Raw genomic sequence first — 22,151 nt, forward strand, 5'->3', positions numbered from 1 at the left:
CCCCACTCATATATATGCAGGGCTCGGTTTCCACATGGAGAAACGAAGGGTAAGTAACTGGCAGGCTGGGAGGGCTCCCCAGGCCATTGCATGGCAGGAGCACCACCATTTTGTCTTCACCTCACCCCTAACAAGCAGCGCCCTGCTGATGTCCCTAGGTTATAATGGGCTGTCCGTCGTGGCTACCTTTCGATGAAATGTGCCTTATCCATCAGCCCTCTCTTAAATTCGGCCTCCAGGACCTGGATGTGGCAGGCTGTGCCATGCCCTAATCCTGGGCGCTGCTCACTGGCGCTTCATAGCATCCCTTGCTTCCTTCAAAAAACACAGCTCAGGCTGCGCCAGGGAGCAGGATGCTCAGGGAAGCAGTGCAAGTCTAGGTCTTCAAGCAAAACCTGAATGATTTTTGTGGGAATTTTGCATATTTGGATAGGTTGGACTAGATGGCCTGTGAGGTATTTTTCAATTCTGATATTTTATGAGACTTTTCCTAGTCCTGATGGCGCTATTAATACTTTCATCCTCTTAATATTGCTTTGTATTAATTTGTGAAACTCCCCTTAATAAAACATAGTAGCCCTTTGAGATCAGAGATTTTGTTTGTTTTTGAGGGGATCTCTTAGTTTGCCTAGCACATTTGCATATAGTAAGTGCATGATAAATGTTATTGAATGCTATTATTGCATTCTTAGGTTTGTTTTTTAAACAGTTACATTTCACTGCTGACATTTGTGACCATAGTCCTTTTCAAACCCAAAAAGACCCCCGAAGATAAAAGACCTAAAGGTTTCCCTTAGGGTTTGAAAAATAGTTGAGGAAAATCAAAGTGCACATCAGGTTGTTTTACTGTAGATTTCTGTTCAATATGTCAAAAACTTCCTGCCAATTAAAACAAAAAAGTCTATGATCATTTGTTGAGCTGATTATGGCGAATCTTTGAACTAGATACCTCTGAGACCCCTTTTTACCTTAGATTTTTTCATTCTTAGGATTACTTCTTCCTTTACTTAGATGAGCAGCTATCAGGCAAGGATTATTGTAGTATTGAACTTTATCCAAAAGCATCTCGGGTCTTTGTAAAGGGAGAAGTAGAGTTTCAAAATTGTCCAGTGATTAGGAATAGACAATGGAAGCAGATTCTTTTAAACAGCTCTTGTGATATACTTTATTTCAGATCTACAACCATTAAAAACCCTTCATTTAAGTATACATTGTACAGCAATTCCAATGTATGAAATAGAAAGAGGAAGAAGGGACAGCTGGTAGATTAGAACATGGTCATCATAGCATCTGGTCCTGGGAAAGAAACCTTGAAGACATGAGTCAAAGGAGAGAGCATTTCAACTTGGAATGCTCATTGTTACAGGAAACAGCTAAATCCAAAGATGCTTCAGTCCTTTTCCCCCTCTACCCAGGGAGCTTTCCCTTATGGGGCAGGAATTTCTCTTGACCACATGTTCTGAAAGGTACACAGACTGAAGCTGAGTCTAATGTTTTTCCTAGGCTGAAGTTGGGAAGGCAATGTCACATTACCTGCTGGTGGAGGGAGGATCCTGAATGAGATGAGGCAGTGTCTAACCCAAAATGAGATTTCTTGAGCCATTTTTGGTAACAATCTAAAATGTCTCACAAGGTCTCCTGGGAAGATGTGAAGAATAAATTGGACCAGGGATTAAGTTTGAGTTTCTTTCAACTTCTTTTCAAGGGACACAATGATAGAGATTTGAGAATCCTGGCAAAAAAGAGATACTTACCGAAAGGTAATCTCACAGACTTAGAGATTCTACTGATCCCTGTGCCTCCCTAGTCCTCAAATAGTACCTTCTGTCTTCAGATTTGCCCTACTTCTCACTCAGACTCATCTATCCTTTCTATAAGTTGTCTTAGACCACAGAGGAGAGTTCAATCTCAAACCAGAATCCATATAGTTTCTATATAATGACCCAATCTAGGTAAGGAAGTCCGTAGATCCTAGAACATAAATCTTCAAGCTCATCATTGTTGGCATCTTTTCAAAGTTTTGAGGAAAAAAGAGCAAGCTCCATTCTCTAGAATTTTCATCTTGCCCCCTACCATGTTGCCCCCATGTATGGTATTTGAAGACATCTATACAACTCATTTATGGGATTGGTTCTGCCAAATCCTGTGGTCAAGTGAGGTCCAGAAATTTTTGTAATAATCTGATCTCAAATTTGGCCAATTCCACATTGCTTCCAAAGATTGGACTCGATTTCCCAGATAGATTAGTACTGTTCAAAGTGCTGTACTACTACCCTTTCCATAAGACCCCGTGCAGAAAGGCGCCAAGAACCTGTTTCAGTGGGTGATAATATACAGAAGTGAGCCCTACCATTCTCAGGTATCAGGGAAAACACCTGAAAATTTAGTCTTTAAAAGTATCCCTTCTGATAATTGGAACAATGATCTTCAAATCAGCTAGCCATCTGTTATCACTTTTATTGCCCTTAAAACCCACTCCTGGGAAACATGCCTCAGAAGCTCCCTGTATTGCCATTCCTCTGGTACATTTTTTCCTCTGAGTCAAAAGCACCTACCTCAAACTTCAGTTTGGCAAAACCAGTGTTATCATCCTAGCTGTGTATGATGTTTTCTCATAATCTGAGGTCAAGGATGGTCAAGTTTCTAGAGAAGATTCAAATTATCAAAAATTCTTGACCTTATGGAGACTTCAAAACCTTTTTCTCCACATGTTCCCCTAAATTTTAATCATTCTTAAAATCCTCAAGTGAGACTGGGAAGTAGCCCTAAATTTTCCAGGCAGGTGAACTAAGGCATAGATTGGAGGAGCACATTAGATAAAAGTATGAGCCAGGAACACACTGTTCTTGTTGCCTGTGTTAGTCACAGTGGGAACATGGAAATATGATGGATGCTCTGGGTCTCCAGAGATTATCAAATGTTATCAATGAATCTTCTCCTTACGTGGGATCTTAGAAATAAAGTACATGCTTCACTTTTCCTCTTTTACTGATGAACTGAGGCCCACAAAAAAGGGACTTACCTAATCTTGAGCACAATGAATTGAGAGGGCTGGTACTTAGATTTCTAGTCCAGTGTTCTGTCTACTACATTTTACCAAACAGTTCATAAGTCCATATGCCACAGTGACAAATTAGCGGCTTTTGATTTGGATCTCCCCTTTTTGCTCAGGGATACTCTCTCTACAGTTTCCTGCTGTCCCTAACTTGATCAACTTTCTGCTGTGGAATGCAGCATCGACCAACCCAAAACTTTGGCTATCAGAGGTAGGAGCCAGTCAGAATGTTTTCTTAGAGGACAAAAGAAATAAATCTGGGCACTAATGAGATTGATCATTTTATCTCTTTTATGGTCTTTAAGAGAAAAATCAAATGCCCTTTCTTCAAGTCTTTAGTTATTAATAAGCTGAGCTGAGAGGAAAAGAGAAAAAGGAATCAGCTGCTAAGATATGTAAAGACAGAGAGATTTGCTAGACTGGGAACAAGATTGATTTTTGTAGACAGACTAGATGTCCTCCTATGTGATGTGATTTAATGGGGTTCTGACAGAATCTCCTGATGTTAGCTTTTTAACTACTTATGGATGTCTGGAAAAAAAAATCACATTCTTTTGAGTCTTGAAGGTTTTCCCAAATTCAAATATTCCTGGAGTAATCAATAAATCTTCACCAGCAATCACTAAGCAGTTGCCGACATTTAGCTGTGAGCAAAATCCTGCAAGAATGAGCCATGGAAAGGGATATAGAAGAGCAAAAGAATGCATGAAGCCAATAGGTAGGTACCCTGGAAATGCCCTCCAGATTTTTACTTAAGGATACTCCTACCTGGGAAGAGAAAGAAATGGGTCAAGAAGGGGAAGGGGAATGAATAGGTAAGCTATGAAAAAGAAAAAAATGGGAACTGGGAGAACAGAAGATGCTGGAAGGCATAAGGACTTGTACGATTGTTCAGAGGTGATAGGAAAGGTACTTCAGGTTATCGGAGTCATATGTTTGCAAAACCTGGATATGTAGATTCATCAAACATCTGGGGAAGTACTCAATCTCCAAATGAAGTTGACAAGAAGCTTCTTGCTCTTGTACCTTTTATCTAAGCAGACTTAGAGCTGAAAATTAGAATTTGACAGCACCATTGTAGAGCAACTAAGGGACAGGGAAAGCGGGAGTAGGTTAGGAGCTCCTGGTTCAGCTCCTAAAATATCTACACAGAAGGTATGAACCCTGGATGTGATACTTTGCAGGTGACATCAGGTTCTTGGCAGTGCTACTGATGAGGTTGGACTTAGGTAAAATCCGATCAGTTTTTTCATGTTGCTTTAATCCAGCTTGACCCAAGATGGAAGGGAAAAAGATTTTAATACTTCAGGGAAAAAAAAAGCATAACGTGCCAAAATGTGTGTGTGTGTATGTGTGTGTGTGTGTCCTATAAACTTAAGAATTCTCCAATAAATTGCAATGTGGACATGAATATGAATTCTGAAAGGAGATTTTAAGTGAACATAGGATCTTATTATCCTGCAAAGATTTGAGTTGATATTTGAAGAAGGGATTCTGTGTCAAATGTTGACCAGCTGAGTTCAGAAAGATTTATCACAGGAAAGTTAGTCAACTAATGATAAGTATTTTTGGCCATAGCACTCATTAAATTATCTACTAAGGTGCAAAGAGGTTGTGATTTGCATTGGTAAAGGGAGTACTTATGTTTAGAAAATCACAAGAAGGATCTTTTGCTGTGCTGAAGAAAATGAGATAGAAAATATATTTCATAGCTCAGGCACTTCTAAAAGTGGATCTTAGGGAGTAGAAGACAAAGTATGAGATGATGCTAGATGTGGAAAAGCTTCAGTAAATACTTAGGGGATCTTGGTGTATATGGTTTGGGAAAGTCTAGAAACTGAGATGGAGGCAGCAGGCTATGATAATATAAGGTGGCAAAAAGGATAATCTGAGGGACTTAAAAGGGATGAATCTGGGCACTACAGAGTGGTATGTGGAACTTAGAAAGAAAGAGACTAAATGGAACTTGGGTCAGGGTATATCTTTTTGAGGAGAAAAAGAAGTTATGGTTGGAATGCAGAAAAGTATGCCTAGTTAGAAGTTGGGACTTAGTCCAAATGACATTGTCAGCTCAAAGGCAATGATAATAGTAAATAACATAGATATTGTGGTATGAAAGCATCCAAAGTGTTTTTTTTTTCCCCACAATCCTGTGGGGTACATAGAAAACTATTAAAAAATTTTTTACCACCTTTGGCAAGGTAGAATTAAGTGACTTGCCCAGGGTCACATAGCTAGTTCCAAGTATCTGAGGCCGGATTTAGACTTACATTGTTCTGACTCCAGGGCTGGTATACATAAATTTTTCTATTCTTTAATAATTCTGATAATGGTTGTGTATGTATGTATATGTGCATTCAAGGTACAATCAATCATATGCATTCATAATAGACTTCATATCCCCTAATGTATGTCTATAGAAATCAGGACTCTCTTAAGATAATGATTTTTACAATTTTAAGATTGATTAGTGAAGGGGTAGGCTGGTTACCTTCAGATTCTTCACAAGTAATTTTTCTACTCCTTAATAATAATTCTAATGATTGTGAGTGGGTATATGTACATGTTTATTATGTGGACTGTACAGACACTTGAAGCAGACAATTCTTGTTAAATTTATTAGAAGGAACTATATATGCTTGTTGAGTTTGTGGGAATGTAGCATATCTGCAATGGGTCAGATTCCTGGCAACATACTCGTGCATTGATCATAGCTCTATTCTGCGTGAGATAAGTACATAAGTTTGGAGGAGTGGATTGGAGGAGAGGGCTGTGTAATATGTGAAGGCAAAAGGCATAGAAGCCTTTTGCTAGCTGGATAGATAGATGGGCAGGGATTAGGAAAAGGTTGAGTTGTTATTGAGGTAGGAGTGGGAAAAGATAAAGGATGAATGTACAAGTAGAATTAGTGAGCTACGACTCTGACAATATTCACTCATCAAACACAGGTTTGGGGTACATGAGAAGAAAATGGGGCAGAAATGAAGGGGATTTGGTTTAGTTAGATGAATAGTGTGATGCACAAAGCAAATGTTTTTATATGGTAATAGCATACGTCAGTTGTATATACAAGGTGCCTATACAGTGATGCTACATGTATATACTTTGTATAAAGAAATAGGTTAATCACTTTTCAATGTAGCCTTTCTAAATGTTACTCTGTTGACAGAGTTGTCTTTGCAGTAGATGTTTAACGAACATTTGTTATAAGAAACCGAATTCTGTTCTATTAACCTTCATTTAGAAAGGAAAGGGATTATTAATGCTAATATTATTCCCATTTTGCAGATTAGAAAATTGACATTCAGAATAATTATGTGACTTGCCTGCCCATAGTCACACTAAGTCAGTGACAGTCAGCATAACATGAGCCTCATGAACATGAGGTTCAGAATACTGAACCTCAGGATTATAGGTTCTTGTGTGTCTGGACTAGAGAATACAGACCATACTCATATATTCTACTATGAATTGATGTATGGATTGATTTAATGAAACAAGAGAAAGCAGTATAGTGTTTAAGAAGTTAGGAGACTTGGGTATGAATCACAGCTCCCAAATTTACTTGCTGTGTGACCTTCAAGTAAGTCACTTAATTACTGTTTCAGTTTCTTTATCTATAAAATGGAAACAATCATATTAACTTATTTCACAGGATTGTTATGAGGAAAACACTTTATAAAGCTTAAAATACTATATGTATTCTATTGTTATTAACAGGGAAGGGAGATGGTGGAGAAGTGGGACTTACAAGTAGTTAAGTCAGGAGAGGAAGAAGAGAATGGATAAGCCACAAGAGGATGAAGATACATAGGCAAGAATAAGAAAATTGGAGACAAAGGGGAAGGAAGAAAATGAACATGCTTTTTTCCTTGTCAAAAACTGTAAGGATAGGATGCAAAGAGAAGACCAATGTCTTGATCAGATATTAAAAACACATTAATGAACTGGTATACTCTGGGGATCGGGGTTCTCATTGGGAAAGGAAGGCCTGCTAGGAGAAATGTTTGAAAAAGATCAGCCAGTGGTGGATGTTCATCGAAGGAATTAAAACTTTAGAAGAGAGAGCTTTGATAGAAATGGCATCAGGTTATAGGTGCTTTAGAGGCCTATGTGGATAGGGAGTGTTAATAGCAAAAAGCCAATGCTAAAATCTGAGTGACGTTAGGAGATATGGTAGGCAAGGGAAATGAATGCTACAATATTGGTTCATATTTAGTTTCAAGTGTCTAAATTATTTTCTCATTTTCCCAGTTTTCTTGGTAACATCTGTGATGTCTTCAGAAACAGGTGAAAAAAGATGAGAAAACCACACATTGACAGAAGGGATTTCACAAAGGGGTTCCCAGTTTCATTCCTAATTTTTCCAAAAGCTATATCCAGTTGGAAACCTAGTACTATAAAGGCATGGCTTGGTAAACCAAGTAGGCAGAGGGTGAACAGGTACTTCAAAATGAGAGGATTTGGAGAGAGAAATTAGGATGAGGGATTGGGGGAAAGGAGAATAAAAGTTCTTGCTTTTATGGTTCCACAATTCCTCCTGTTATACCCACCCACAATTCAGGCAATTTCTCTGCCTTGGGAATGTTAGCAATACTTAAAGGCATCTGGAAATAAAAAGAGAAACAACATTCCAAAATAGTAGATTCTTTCAAATAAAAATCCCCAAACAAAAAACCCTAGTTACAAATTAAAATGCTAAAAACAAAACCAAGTCAGTATTTACATGTAATATTTTTAACTTCTTTAAAAACCAACTCTTCAGAGGTTTCCATTAGAACAATAAATGATCATGTACAACTGCATGCAAGAAATAGAAAAAAGTATTATACTAAAAATCAGATTTCAAAACCTCTCTCATGTGAAGGAAGAAGTTGTTTACTTGGAGATGGGCTGGCAGAGGAGAGGGGCCACAGCTTCTCTCTTCCCATGCTCCTTAGGATGGTAAGGCAAATTGGCTGGGATTGGTAATCCTTTATTCTCGGGTGTTCTCTTCATGAAGTTTGGGGGGGGGGGTTTGCTGACATGTTTGAGAGCAGTGGAGCCACCCATGCCCTATCCCCACCAATGGCTTAACAGTCCCAAATGGTATCTGGATAACCTTGGGTTCTGTGCCACCTGACGGGGGTATTATAGAAGGCATCTGGTGTCTTTCCATCTGAAGTGCTTTACCCCCAAATTAAAAGTCAACCCAGCAACAGTGCAATGGAATGGTAGGCCTCATCCCACGAAGACTATTACATTTCCTTATACCTTATTAGGATTTGGACTTTGCCCCAAAGGATCCCTTTTGATTTTTTAGGGTAAGAGTCTTCTCTGTGATAACAGTATTTCTCTATATAGCACATCCTCCCTGCCACTTAACATGGAACACTGAACCTTTCTGACATTTCTGACCACAGCATGAACAAGTTAACACCGCCATTATTCAGCCAAAAGGGAATGTAGACTAATGACTTTAGATAACTTTATAAAAATCACCCAGTAGGATTTTGAGTAGGATTACCTGGGGTTCAGAGGAATATTTTCAAGTCTATTTAGATACTCAGGTGAAATAAATAAGTTTTTGCTCCAAGATGTAAATCTTGTCAGATCTGAGTTTACTGCTTTCTTAGCTCTTTCTTTGCAGTTTTTCAGGTGGGAAATTTCAAACCACCCTGGTCACAATTGGGAAGAGCAAAGTTCTATATGCATGTGTGTGTGCACCAGAACTAGGGTGACACAGGGTACATTGGTACCTGGTGTTCCCCAGAGAGGGATCACATTGGAGACTTAACTCCTTTCAGCTATCCCAGGCAGTCTATCTTGCTACTCAGCTAGAGATGAAGTTGGCTCCTGCCTTATGTCAGTTCTTGAAGGATGACAGAAGGGCTTGGATTGCTAGTAGATATAAGCATTTCCAAGGTGGCCTTATAACCAGAAGAGGCAAATAAAAGTAAACAAGACTGCTCTTCTAAAGAATCTGGTTAGAATGGCCAGTTAAGGCTGCCAGAAATCCCTTGAATAATAGCCCCTCAAACGAGACGTAGGGGCTCCTAGAAGCCTATTTTACACAGGCAGAATGGCAATGAACCACTTTGCAGCATCCTGGAGAGAACTCCAACCCATTAGTTAAGGAAACTTGGGACTGATCTCTTGAACTGTAGGGGAAGATGGCTTGAAAGGAGTGGAATGACTAAAGTAAGTGGGGAGGTAGGAAAAATGGATGTTCAGTTTGTGATTAGGGAAAGATCCTTAGGAGGCAGTGAATGTGCTACTAGACATTAAGGCTAAAGTATGGACAGGCTGGTGAAAATTTAGGGAGATTAGTAGACATTTTAAAATCTATGTGCAAAGCTGCATTAAACACTCTCTGGATTCAGTTTAGTTTTCCACTGAGTATACTGGCTGGGAATCTCAGGGATCACCAAGCTTGGCTGAGGTTCAAGGACCTGTTTGGCTCATAAAGTGGAAAAGGGAAATTGGAAATTGAAAATTGAAATGGGAAATGTATGGGAAATGATGGAAACAGCCCAATCCTTACATTCCTATGAATAGGAACTTGGGAAGGGGATATTGGGATATAAGATCCAATGCAACTGTTGCCTATGAATGAGAACCTGGGTTCTGAATCTAAAGCAATTCATATAATTTGAAATGAGCATTCTGAGATTCCAGCTGTGCCAAGTGGGTGTCTGTTTGTCGATGAGGAAACCATTGTTCAATTGCTGAACTGCCTTGTATCCCGCCTCAACTTCCCTAACATTTCAACATTTCAATGTTGCCTTGTGTCCTGATGGACAGGATACCTCTCAATTCTCAATAAATTACTCTAGGGATCTGGGGACAAATTAAATTATTAAAATAATATAAACTACCTTAAATATTTATAGTCAGGAAAATTCAACAGTATGTCAGGGCCTCAGAGGAGGCTCTGGAGAGTTTTTTTGCTCCATAGTCCAGGAGACAGCAGGTACACTAACACCTCTCTGGCCAGATCAACTAAACTATCCACCAAGGTGATTTAGCAGGAATGTCTTCACTTTCCACTGTTCAATGTAAACGTGTTGATGTCACTGCTGCTCTAGGATGTCTGAGGAAAGAGCAAGGATTCAAGCCAATGATGTCCAAATGCTTCAAAGACAAAATCTCTGCTAGATTGGTGACTTGCTGGTTTCTCAAGTGTACCCAGATCCTGAGGTCTACATTCCTTGACTCTAGCCCCCACAAGTCTAGTATTGGTTTTTTGACATCATTTTTGGATATGAGCTGCCAAAGATGGAAGATGCAAAAACCCTTCTAGTATATGAAGATGCAGACTCTTCAAGGTGGGTGGCTACCCTATCATACTCCATGGAGAATCACAGAAATCCAGGGTGCAAGAGCCAGAGAGTAAGAAATGTGAGAAAAGAAGGGATTATGCTGGGCCTCAGAGGAGAAGCCCAAGTCTAGTTCATCATTATATGGTTCTGCCAGAGTCTATCATGTGTTTCAAAAGACTTTATCGGGTTTTCCCAAGGATTGGATCATGTCTTCTCAACAATGTGTATTTGAACTGCAATGCACAGTAATGGAGATATACAATGACATCCATTTGGTACAACCAGATTTCCTGTTAAAGCTCCTAGCCTTTTATCCCACATGGAGCCAGGCACCACCAATGCCTCCTGGCTTGGCTATTGTCCAAAAAGGAATCTTCCTGATGCTGTGGAAGATTATAGAGAAAAAGCATTCCTCTGAAGAGTGTAAGGTTTAAGACTTAGGCTGCTGAAATAATCTTCTCAAAGCCACATCAGGTGTAGGTGTACTGTGGTTGCCTGTTTGGGGTGTCTGTTGTTCCCAAAGGATACCTCCCTATGAGATATCCTAAGAAAGACATTTAAGTTGAGCAAAAAGTTCTTGCTACTCCCTCAGTACATAAAGAGGATCTCAGAGAAGACCCCCTAATAGCGATGCTCCAACACAACTTTGATCGCTCCCATATCTTGGCTTCTCATCTGAAGACTGGAGATCACTATACTGATCCAGATGAAATCCCTGCTAGTTGATACAAAAGGAATCTCTTGCATTTCTTCCTCTGGGAACCTATTCCACAGGCTTCCAGGTTTTGATGAAACATCTGCTTCTTAAATCTTCCAAGGTAAGGTGGTGTTTAGGAGACAGATGTATAGGCTGCTGGACTTCTTCTGGGTCCTGTTGCCTCATATCAACTTATCCAGATCTGCTCAATGGGTCACTGGAGATTTGGCTTCTCACAATGACTGTTGGCTGAGGGGTGGGATGGGGCAAAGGGGAGTGTTGCTGTTCTGTCCGTTGGCAGCATGATCATTCGCTGGAAGAAGCTGTTCTCTCTTCCCCTCCCCGGATGGTCTCTGGGGGATGTAGTCTGCATTTAGAGGGCGAATGCCTGGTGATGGATCGGGAAGGCCGAGCAAAACAAGAGGTCAGTGACTGGGCACTGCAGTCACACATGGCATCCTGTGGAAAGAAAGGGAAGTAAAAAGTTAGCTGTATTAAATGACACTGAGTATATTGATGACAGGAAGAAACGCAGATTGGCAACTGATATCAGCTTGTGACCAAGACCTCTTGAGAGACTCAACATTACCCTGAAGTGACTAGACCAACTATAGCTGTTTTGACCTTGAATTGGGAAGTAAAATAAAGGTGTGCCTTTTGTTTGTTGGATAAAAAAGACATTGTATGCAAGCAATACATATAAAATTATAAAATATGTTACAAGGATGAAAATGGACTCATTCACCAAATCCTAGATATTAGAATTGGGTTCCTATTAAAATTTGAAGGTTAGGATAGTAATAAGAAAATCTTATCTGGAATTCATTTCTCCAAGTATTGGCACAAGCTAAAAATATTTTATAAAAAAGTTTTGTTAGACTACTCCGAATGACATATCTCAGATCTCAAGCCATTAAGGAAATGAGAAGTTTTTTTGGCAGGAGGCTAGGGAAGAAAGTAATCTTTCGGATTAACATCAGGAAAATTGTGCTTTTCCATAAAATATCCCTTCATACTCTGGGGAAAGAATCTTGAGCTAAATAGATCATGGAATTAGACTAATGTGATAATTTCCATGTTCCTACATTCTATGAACATCTATTGTCACAGCATAAAGGATATCTTTTTAAAAAGTAAACCTCCAATTCATCTAGAATGTAAACTGCTGATTCCACCTACTGTGTTCTCTGTGCATCCTAAATCTTGGGATATCTGTAAGGTTAACCTGCTAGAATCCTTTGGGAAGTGGCATAGTTGTTCTTTGTGCATTTCAGATATAAATGCATAAATCAGATCAGCCATCAAAAAAAGTAATGAAAGGTTAAAGGTTATGAGATCTGACTTGAAAGGCAATTAGAAATAAGATTCTTTAGACAGTTTCTAGAATCTAGAGGTGAGTGAAGTTTAGGGAGATTGTGAAGGGAAAAATGTACACTGCGAGGAGATTGACACATTGCCTATTGAACACCTAGATACCATATCAGTTGTTAATGGAGGTGTGAACTGGTCTAGTTATTCTGTTGAGATTCTTCCAGATGAATTACAATTTAATTATTCCTACCTTTATAAAGTAATTCTTTGGTAGTTTAGAATGGTACTACCATTTGGGGAGTATTGTCATTTTTAATGTCTAAACCTACTCATGAGCAAATTTTTCTCTTTATAATTGTATTTCTAGAGTTTCTGGGCATTTTGGTAGGTTATTTTATATCCTACAGTTTTGCAAAAGTTTCATTTAATTTTCATTGCACTTTCTGGTATTCTTTAAATATATGATCATATCTGCAAAAAGCAATAATTTGTTCCTTTCCTGCCTATGCTTATTTTGTTAAGTTGCTACATTGTGCGTGATATCAAATAGTACTGGTGACAGACATTTTTGTTTTATCCTGTTATCAGAAAGTCCACAAGTTTAACCCCATTATATATTACTGTTGGCTCTTAGTTTTTGGAGAGAGACTATTTACTATATTAAGGAAGGTTATGTTTTCTGGTGTGGGTTTTTTTTTTTTTTTTTTTTTTGGCTGAGGCAATTGAGGTTAAATGACTTGCCCAGGGTCCCACAGCTAGGAAATATTACGTGTCTGAGACCATATTTGAACTCAGGTTCTCCTGACTTCAGGGCTGGTGCTCTGTCCACTGTGCCACCTAGCTGCCCCTGTTTTTTTTTTTTTTTAATGAAAAATGGGAATTTTAATTAACATTTTTCTCCATTTATTGATATAATCACATGTTTTTGTTCTGGTTATTGTTTTAGTAATTTGAAATAATTGCTAATAAGTTACTAAATTGTGAATACACTGCTTGATATATATCCCACACAGATCTAAAAAGGGTAGGACCCAAATGTACAAAAATATTTCTAGCAGCTCTTTTTGTTGTAGAGGAAAAAAGTACCCATCAATTGGAAAATGACAGAAAAAATTATGGTATGTGAATAAGATAATGAATTATGCTTTTAAAAATGTCAAAAAAGGTAGTTTCTGAGAAACCTGGGAATATTGTATAAACTCACATGTACAACAAAGTGAACAGAACCAATAGAACAACTTATAAAAACAATATGATTAGGAAAAAAAACCAACTTGGGGAAAAAAAAAACCAACTTAGAAAGACATAAGACTTTGATTAAAGCAATAATCTAAGGTACAGATGATGATATATACTTAACTCCTGACAAAGAGCTGATAGAATCAAGATGAGACATTTTTTGACATGAACAACATGGGAATTTGTTTTACTTGTCTAAATGTATTTGTTACAAGGCTTTTTCCCTCCTCCCACATGAGATAAAAGAAGAAATGTGCTTGCTGATTGAAAAGAAAAAAAAAAGCTCTATTTCCAGGATAGAGAAGGATCATAGAATCACAGAATGATATAGATAGAAGGAAACAAGGAAACCTCCTTATTTTACCAGAATGAATACTGTGGAGCAGGAAGAGAAAATGATTTGATCAAAATCATCCAGCAACTTAATATTCATGTGGGCAGACAATATAGCTAGAAAGAACCTATCAAGTATTGCTAAAGATCACACACACACACAAGTAAATGGTATTTTCACCACAGATACAGAAAGCAAAGTATTCAGAAGAAAAAAGCAGATTAGGAAGTGAATAACTGGTTAAGAAATATCAGAAAATAGGGATGTGGATTTAAAATACAGGAATTTAGGTTTTGGTCTAGGCTTGCAACTAGCAGAATATCTGCAAATTTAATAGGGGCTTTAAAACTTTTATTTTCACTAAGCTAGATACCACTGAGAATAGCTATAATGGAGGAAGATTAACCCTGGAGATACTCTGAAGTTTGTAAATTTATGAAGTTCAAGTGAGGTATACTCATTTTTGTGCAATTTTGAGGATTGTCTGAAGAATTGAGAGGTTAAATAAATTCACCCAGGGTCACATAGCCAGTGTGATGCTAGAGCTACTTTTCTTTCCATTCTGACATGCAACCTCCCTTTTAAATCTAAAAGCTCTAATGTACATAAAAAGTGGGAAATAAAGGAACTTACAGTGCTTAGGACCACAGGTACTTATGATAACTGTGACAGGCATGTCAGAACTGCTTAACTTGTGCTTCTTAGGATGGTGATATTTGGACTAGAAATGACAGAATACTTCATAGAGAGCTGATATACTTTAAGAGATTGCCTAAGTATCCTTAGTTTAAAGTCAACAGATCTAATTAATCAACAAGCATTTATTAATCTGCTTTGTATCAGACACTGGATTAGGCACTAGGGATACAAATGCAAAGGAATGAACTGCATCAATTAAAAGAATTGGCATATGATTGTTAAATCACAATGATCTTGAAAGGAAGAGGTACTACAGAATTTTAACAGGAAAAATGTGTTATTTTTCAAAATGAAGGTAATCTGATTTTAATTCCTAGAAAAATTCTAGAACAAGAGTTCTTAGGGTCCATGAACTTATTTTGTTTTTAATAGTATTTTATTTTTCTAAATACATGCAAAGATAGTTTCCAGCACTCACCTTTGTAAAAGTTTGTGTCCCAATTTTTCTTTCTCTTCTCTCACCTCCCCAAGACAAGAAGCAATCCAATATAGGTTAAACATGTGCAATTCTTCTAAATATATTCATAAATTGGTTTTTAAAAAATATGTTGATAATTGTATTTTGGTATAGTTTCCTTTGTTATTTCATTATTTAAAAATATTACTCTTAAGAAATAGTCCTTCGGTTTCACTGGATCTCCAATGGGGCAAATGATACAAGAATGTTAAGAAAAGAAACATTCAGTAACATCTATAAAGGGAATGAGTGATCACAAAAAGCAGAATAGTTTTTGCAAGAATAGACCTTGTTAGAATAATTTTTTTTTAGGTGAGATTATTAAACTGGTAGATCAGAGGAACACTATAGACAAGAGATTACCCAGATTTTAGCAACACATTTGGTAGTCTTTCATGTTATTTATATAGAAAACATGAAAAAATGTGATCTTAATTATAAAACAATTAGTGGAATTTGGAAATGATTCAATGGTCAAATACAAATTTGATTCTAGATTGAAGGAAAATTTCCTACTGGAGAGCCTCAAGATACATTTTTAGGCCTGTACTGTTTTAATAAACTTTTCAATGAACAATTTGGAAAATTTCAATTCAATTCAGTAAGCATTTTTATAGCAAGAAATTGCTAAGTCCTAAACATGCAAAGAAAAAAGTGAAATAGTTCCTCAAGGAATTTAAATTCTTGTTGTGGATAAAAAATGCACAAATTAGTAAATGTGATTTTCCCAGAGGGAGGAGTGAGTTAGAGGACTCAGGAAAGGCCTTATATAGGAGGTGGTACCTGAAACAAACCTTGAAGGGAAATATTCTAAGAGATAGAGATAAGGAGAGAGAACATCCTAAGAATGGAGATAATACAAAAGGATAGGGGAAGATAATTGAATGTTGTGTACATGGAACAGAAAGCAAGCAAATGGGTAGAAATGAATAACCAGTGAAGGGGAAATAAAATGAAATAAGTCTGAGAAATGTTCCTGTTTTATTCTTAAGAGACAATAGGATGTTTCTGAAGCTTCTTCAAGAGTAGAGTGACATGGTCAAACCTGTACTTTAAGAATGTCAGATAGACAGCTATGTGAAAGCTAGACTGGAGAGATGTTAGAAAAAATTAGAATTCAAAAAGATAATTGCAAACTAGAATACTAGACTATATTTGAGAAAAAGGACTGTAACAAAGACACGGATTCAAAAAAATCAATTTCACTAGTACAAGATGCAGGAGATGTGGCTAGAGATGTGGCTTCAAGAGAATCTTAAATAACATTAAAAGAGGCATGGTGCCTAGCATTGTGTAGTTTATAATACTGTTATATTCTGTTTTATGTTAATTATAGCGTATTAGTGGCTGGTACCTTTTAGGGAGCACACTGAGAAGCTGGGGAATATCCAAAGCAGGGCAATCATGACAGTAAAGAGCAATGAGATCAGGTCATATGAAGAACTGTAGATGATCAGCCCAAAAAAATAGATGATGATGAGGGGGTAAGGGATAACAACTAGTATCTAGTATTAGAAACACTATCATAAGGAAAAAAGATCAAAACTATTCTCTTTGGCCTCCAGAAGGGAAAATTGGGAGTGATGAGTAAAAACTGCAAAGAAACAAATTTAGGCTTGAGGGAAGTAAAATTTTTCTAATAATCAGAATGAAAAGTAGAATAGGCTGCTTGGGGAAATAGTAGGATTCCTAAGACTGTCTCCTCCTTCCCTAATCAACTTTGTATGCAACTCCCTACTCACAAATAGCTTCCCTTTCTGAATGCCTTTTAAATGCATGAGACTTTGGGTAATCACTATTACCCAAAGTGATGTTTCTCTCTAGAAAAGAGAAGAGTATATTGGTCTTTGGGGAGGGGTGAGGGTATGGTACTAAAAGGAAAGAAACGGAAATTGAGGAAGATACACAATCTCACAGGTTTAAAATATACCCCTAGCATGGTAATTTCATCCTACCCTGGGTTAGCTTTTACAGGAAGGGAAAGAACCCCCATACTTACTTACCTCATTAGCCACAGTCAAATTGCCATCTAGATCTCGAGGGTTTCCATCCTTACCCCCCTGGGAGAGTAAAGCTGGTCTAACTTCCTCACAGCTGCTCAGCTTTGGAGTTTTCTTGCTCAAAATCCTGGCAATGCCCTCAGATTGATGGTAACTTGCTGGGGAAAGAGGCTCCGGCTTTTTGGTGCACTCATCTCCCATCACTTCTTTCCGATCTGTCCCAGAAGTGGGACTCTGTGAACGACCACACACATTACGAAAGAACTCCTGGACAATGCCATACTTGTGAGTCTCTGGTTTGGTGCGGGTCTCCTGGCTCCCTGGCTTCCAGATAGATTCAGTGCTCCCAGAGTGCTCTACTACATTAAACAAACTAGATAGTCCATCATTAATGTTGCTTAAGACTGGGCTGTCTCGGGTTGTGGTAGACCTGGCCCAAGCTGATCCATTCTGCTTACTTTGGTGAAGATTCCACAAACTTCGGTCCTTAGAGCTATCCAGTTTGGACACAGATCTCCTCTGAAGTTTTGGTGACCCATATTTAGGAGAACAACAAGGTCTTTCAATCCGAGAGTGGACTTTCTCCAGTGAAGAAGATATCTGTTTGCTTCGGACAGATACCAGAGAAGAGCTACGGGGTGACCAGCTCTTGCCATGCAGGCTTCCCCGAGGCAGGTCAGTCTGGAGACCAATACTCACTGTCTGGATAGTCTGGGTGCCCACACTGGTTAGCCCCACAGTCTGGCTTGACATGCTTTTCACTTTCCTCTCCAGAGAGCCGGAGCGGATGGCCTGGCGGACACAGTTGGTGATTTCTTTCATGTCATCACTCATGTTGCCTGACATCTCAAAGTCATGTAGAGCAGAGGGGAAATTGGGCACAGGAGCTGTAGAACTGCTGACTGGGCTATTATCCAAAAGTTCCCGGTGTTTGGAGAAGTTACACAGCCACCGACCATATGTACTCTCAGCCAAGCCTTCTGACTCTGCTGACTCTTTGGGCTTGGCCATGGTAAAGAGGAAGCCAGGTTCAATGAGAATTTTCCCTTCTTTATTCTGGACCAGAGGGACCCCCAGCCTACGAGCCACAGGTGGGCTGTAGTAAATCCGAATGCCTGTTTTATCAGGAGCTGTGTAACTCCTCTGCATCTGTTTTTGGGCACAATCTTGGTAGCCCAGGTTACCTCTCCTGTTGCAGTCTCGAGGGGAGAGCCCCAGCTTCTCCTTGGTCCCCTTTTCTGGGCTCGCCTGTTCATTGTCCACAAAGGCAATTCTGGCAGGGTTCACTGTGGCAGTATCCATCAGAGTATTGGGCAATAGGGAGGCAGGCGGAGAGGTCTTTTTGCCTCGGGAAGTTTCGTTGACTATGTTGGCTGATTTGCCCGGAAGGTAAGGAGAACAGTCAAGTAAACTTTCAAACTCAGACATGGAAGAAACAGATTTGGTCCTGGTGAAAGAAGAAAATATGATGAGCACAATAAAACTTGGGCTCATGGATTGGAGACTTTTTTAGGTGGCAAGAGGAATCTTGAGGACATAAGATCATAAAATCACTAAAAAGGAACCTCACAGATCATCTAATACAAATGAATCATTTTGCAGATGTAGAAACAGGTTGGTTAAACAAGGAATAAGTAGCAGAGCCAGGTTTTGATGGCTCTTAACTCAGATGTTGTTCTTTCTAAAGATACCATATGCAAATGGGGAAAATTCACTGCCTAGTGTATTAAGGTCAAGTCCCTTAATTTAGCCTGTGAAGATCTATATAATTTAAACCTAGCCTGTTAACCTCATTTTCACCTCCTCTTCCTCCCAGCACACAATAACGTTTATATGGAGTTTTACAAACACAATTTCATTTAAGCCTCAACAACTGTGTGAAATGCTATAGATACTACTATATTTTATAGATGAAGAAACTGAGTTTAAAGTACATGTTCCCACAGCTAGTAGGATATAGAGATAGGATTTAAATTTAAATCCAGTTCTTCCTGACTACAGGCCCAGCACTTTGTCCACTCTGCCACATTCATTCTTAACTTCTACAATAAAGACATCCTCTTTAGCACCCTCCACTCATACCAGGCTCATTTCTTCCTCCTGCCTTAGCCTATGTTATTGTCCCTGTAAGGACTTTTTCCCCGGCTTCCACCTTTCTATTCTTGTTTTCAAGACCAATCTCAAGCCAAGAAGCCTTTTGTAACCTCTCCAGCTCACATAATGATTTCTGTCTCTTTCTATTGCCAATGAGACTTACTGTTTGTGCCAGGAACTTAGAGAGATATTTGGGACTGGTTTGAAGACATACTATGCAGCTCTATAGTAATAGAAATACAGAATCAAGTTAAATGATTAAGGGGGAAAAAACTGGATAGTTTTGAGTACAGAAGGATGAGAGCAAGATACCACACATTCTGGCCTCTGATAACTTTTGATTTAGCATTTTTAGCATTCTGTTAACTGTGAGCAAATAAGACCTTAAACTTCTTAGACACTGGGAAAAAGAAATGAGTCAGTGATTATATTGTTGAAGGAATGAATTCCAAGACCTGCATCTTGCTTCCTTTGATTCCCAAATGGAATGAAAGAGCTATGCAAGGCAATCATGTTGGTAAAGGGCATTAAGATATCACATGAGGAACTGCAGATGGAAAGTAAAGAGGGACGTTGTTTCTTTTGCTATCAAAGGCCCCTTTTTAAAAAATCTTACTTTTTTCAAAGAGAGAGACCTTTAATAGCAAGAGAAACAAGGTCATTCTTTTACTTTGTTCCCTGCCCAGGCCACCTAACCTCTTTAAACTGGTTCCATTGGCATCAGCTTCAGAAATGGTCTCTTTGTCGTGTATCTTCTCACTGAGGGTCTGCAAAAGGAGAAGAAAACTACAGATTAGTCACCACAGCAGTAGGGAGAAGTCAAGTGATAAACACAACTGTGTTTACGATGATTTTTCCACATTAACAATAGAAGTGTGAAGATTTATCTCTTTCCTATTGGGGTTAGATATCTTCACATATAATCACAAAACATTATAGAGCTGGCCATAGAACTTATTTTGTCCAACTCCCTCATATTCTAGGTGAGGAAAAAACTTGAGAATTTAATGACTTGCCCAGGGGATTTGAACTCAGATCCTGCACTGCATGATCTGATGCACTATAAGAATCAGTGTAAAACCTTGAATGTCTTTGGATTTTTCTCTTTCTCCTTACTGTTTTTTTTTTTTTTTAATGAGCTGCTGCTCCAGCCAACCCAGTGACAAATCAGAAACTTCTGTTGTCCTTACCAACTGCTGATAAGCTAGAAGAGCTAGGGTGTTAACTAGCCCAGCTGTTGGAATAACTCACCTCTTTCCAGCTGCTATCATGCTTTTCCATTTCAATATGTTTCAAAGCCCAAGAATCAGCTCCCTTCTGTAACTAGGTAATAACAGAGAATATAAAATTAGATCTTTGCAGAAGCTCCAGGACCATCCTGCTTGTCCTCAAAATGATATCTGCTTTTTTTTTTAACGTATATATATATATATATATATATGTATATATATATATATATATACATATACATATACATATATATATATATACACACACATATATATATATATATATAATAACTTTATATTGATAGAATCTATGCCAGGGTAATTTTTTTTAACATTATCCCTTGCACTCGCTTCTGTTCTGATTTTTCCCCTCCCCCAGATGGCAAGCAGTCCTATATATGTTAGATATGTTGTAGTATATCCTAGATACAATATATGTTTGCAGAACCGAACAGTTTTCTTGTTGCACAGGGAGAATTGGATTCAGAAGGTAAAAATAACCCGGGAAGAAAAACAAAACTGCAAATAGTTCACATTCATTTCCCAGTGTTCTTTCTTTGGATGTAGCTGCTTCTGTCCATTTATTAATTGAAACTGAGTTAGGTCTCTTTGTCAAAGAAATCCACTTCCATCAGAATACATCCTCATACAATATCATTGTTGAAGTGTATAATGATCTCCTGGTTCTGCTCATTTCAGTTAGCATCAGTTCATGTAAGTCTCTCCAAGACTCTCTGTATTCATCTTGCTGGTCATTTCTTAAACAGAACAATATTCCATAACATTCATATACCACAATTTATCCAGCCATTCTCCAATTGATGGGCATCCATTCAATTTCCAGTTCCTAGCCACTACAAATAGCACTACAAATACCACAAACATTTTGGCACATACAGGTCCCTTTCCCTTCTTTAGTATTTCTTTGGGATATAAGCCCAGAAGTAACATTGCTGGATCAAAGGGTATGCACAGTTTGATAACTTTTTGGGCATAATTATAGATTGCTCTCCAGAATGGTTGGATCCATAACTCCACCGACAATGCATCAGTGTCCCAGTTTTCCCACATCCCCTCCAACATTCATCATTTTTTCCTGTCATCTTAGCCAATTTGACAGGTGTGTAGTGGTATCTCAGAGTTGTCTTAATTTGCATTTCTCTGATCAATAGTGATTTGGAACACTCTTTCATATGAATGGTAATAATTTCAATTTCATCATCTGAAAATTGTCTGTTTATATCTTTTGACCATTTATTAATTGGAGAATGGCTTGATTTCTTATAAATTAGTCAGTTCTCTATATATTTTGGAAATGAGGCCTTTATCAGAACCTTTAACTGTGAAGATGTTTTCCCAGTTTGTTGCTTCCCTTCTAATCTTATTTGCATTAGTTTTGTTTGTACAAAGGCTTTTTAATTTGATATAATCAAAATTTTCTATTTTGTGATCAGTAATGGTCTCTAGTTCATCTTTGGTCACAAATTTCTTTCTCCTCCACAAGTCTGAGAGATAAACTATCCTATGTTCCTCTAATTTATTTATAATCTCGTTCTTTATGCCTAGGTCATGGACCCATTTTGATCTTATCTTGGTATATGGTGTTAAGTGTGGGTCCATGCCTAATTTCTGCCATACTAATTTCCAGTTATCCCAGCAGTTTTTATCAAATAATGAATTCTTATCTCAAAAGTTAGGATCTTTGGGTTTGTCAAACACTAGATTGCTATAGTTG

At 38.2% G+C, this 22,151-nt stretch overlaps 1 protein-coding gene across 1 annotated transcript in view; it reads right to left on the reverse strand.

Moving 5' to 3' along the window:
* Nucleotides 1–1,137: 1,137 nt before the first annotated feature.
* The window catches only part of SOGA1 (suppressor of glucose, autophagy associated 1), a 133,864-nt gene continuing 112,850 nt past the window's right edge, over nucleotides 1,138–22,151 (reverse strand). Inside the window, exons 12-15 of the mRNA XM_051979260.1 lie at nucleotides 20,439–20,510; nucleotides 19,884–19,954; nucleotides 17,097–18,540; nucleotides 1,138–11,512 (exon numbers count right to left, since the gene is read on the reverse strand). Coding sequence (XP_051835220.1) covers nucleotides 11,360–11,512; nucleotides 17,097–18,540; nucleotides 19,884–19,954; nucleotides 20,439–20,510 — 1,740 coding nt within the window. The 3' untranslated portion in view covers nucleotides 1,138–11,359. The remainder of the gene's footprint in view (nucleotides 11,513–17,096; nucleotides 18,541–19,883; nucleotides 19,955–20,438; nucleotides 20,511–22,151) is intronic.

This window comes from Antechinus flavipes, chromosome 2 (genome assembly GCF_016432865.1).
Source record: "Antechinus flavipes isolate AdamAnt ecotype Samford, QLD, Australia chromosome 2, AdamAnt_v2, whole genome shotgun sequence".
NCBI lineage: Eukaryota > Metazoa > Chordata > Mammalia > Dasyuromorphia > Dasyuridae > Antechinus > Antechinus flavipes.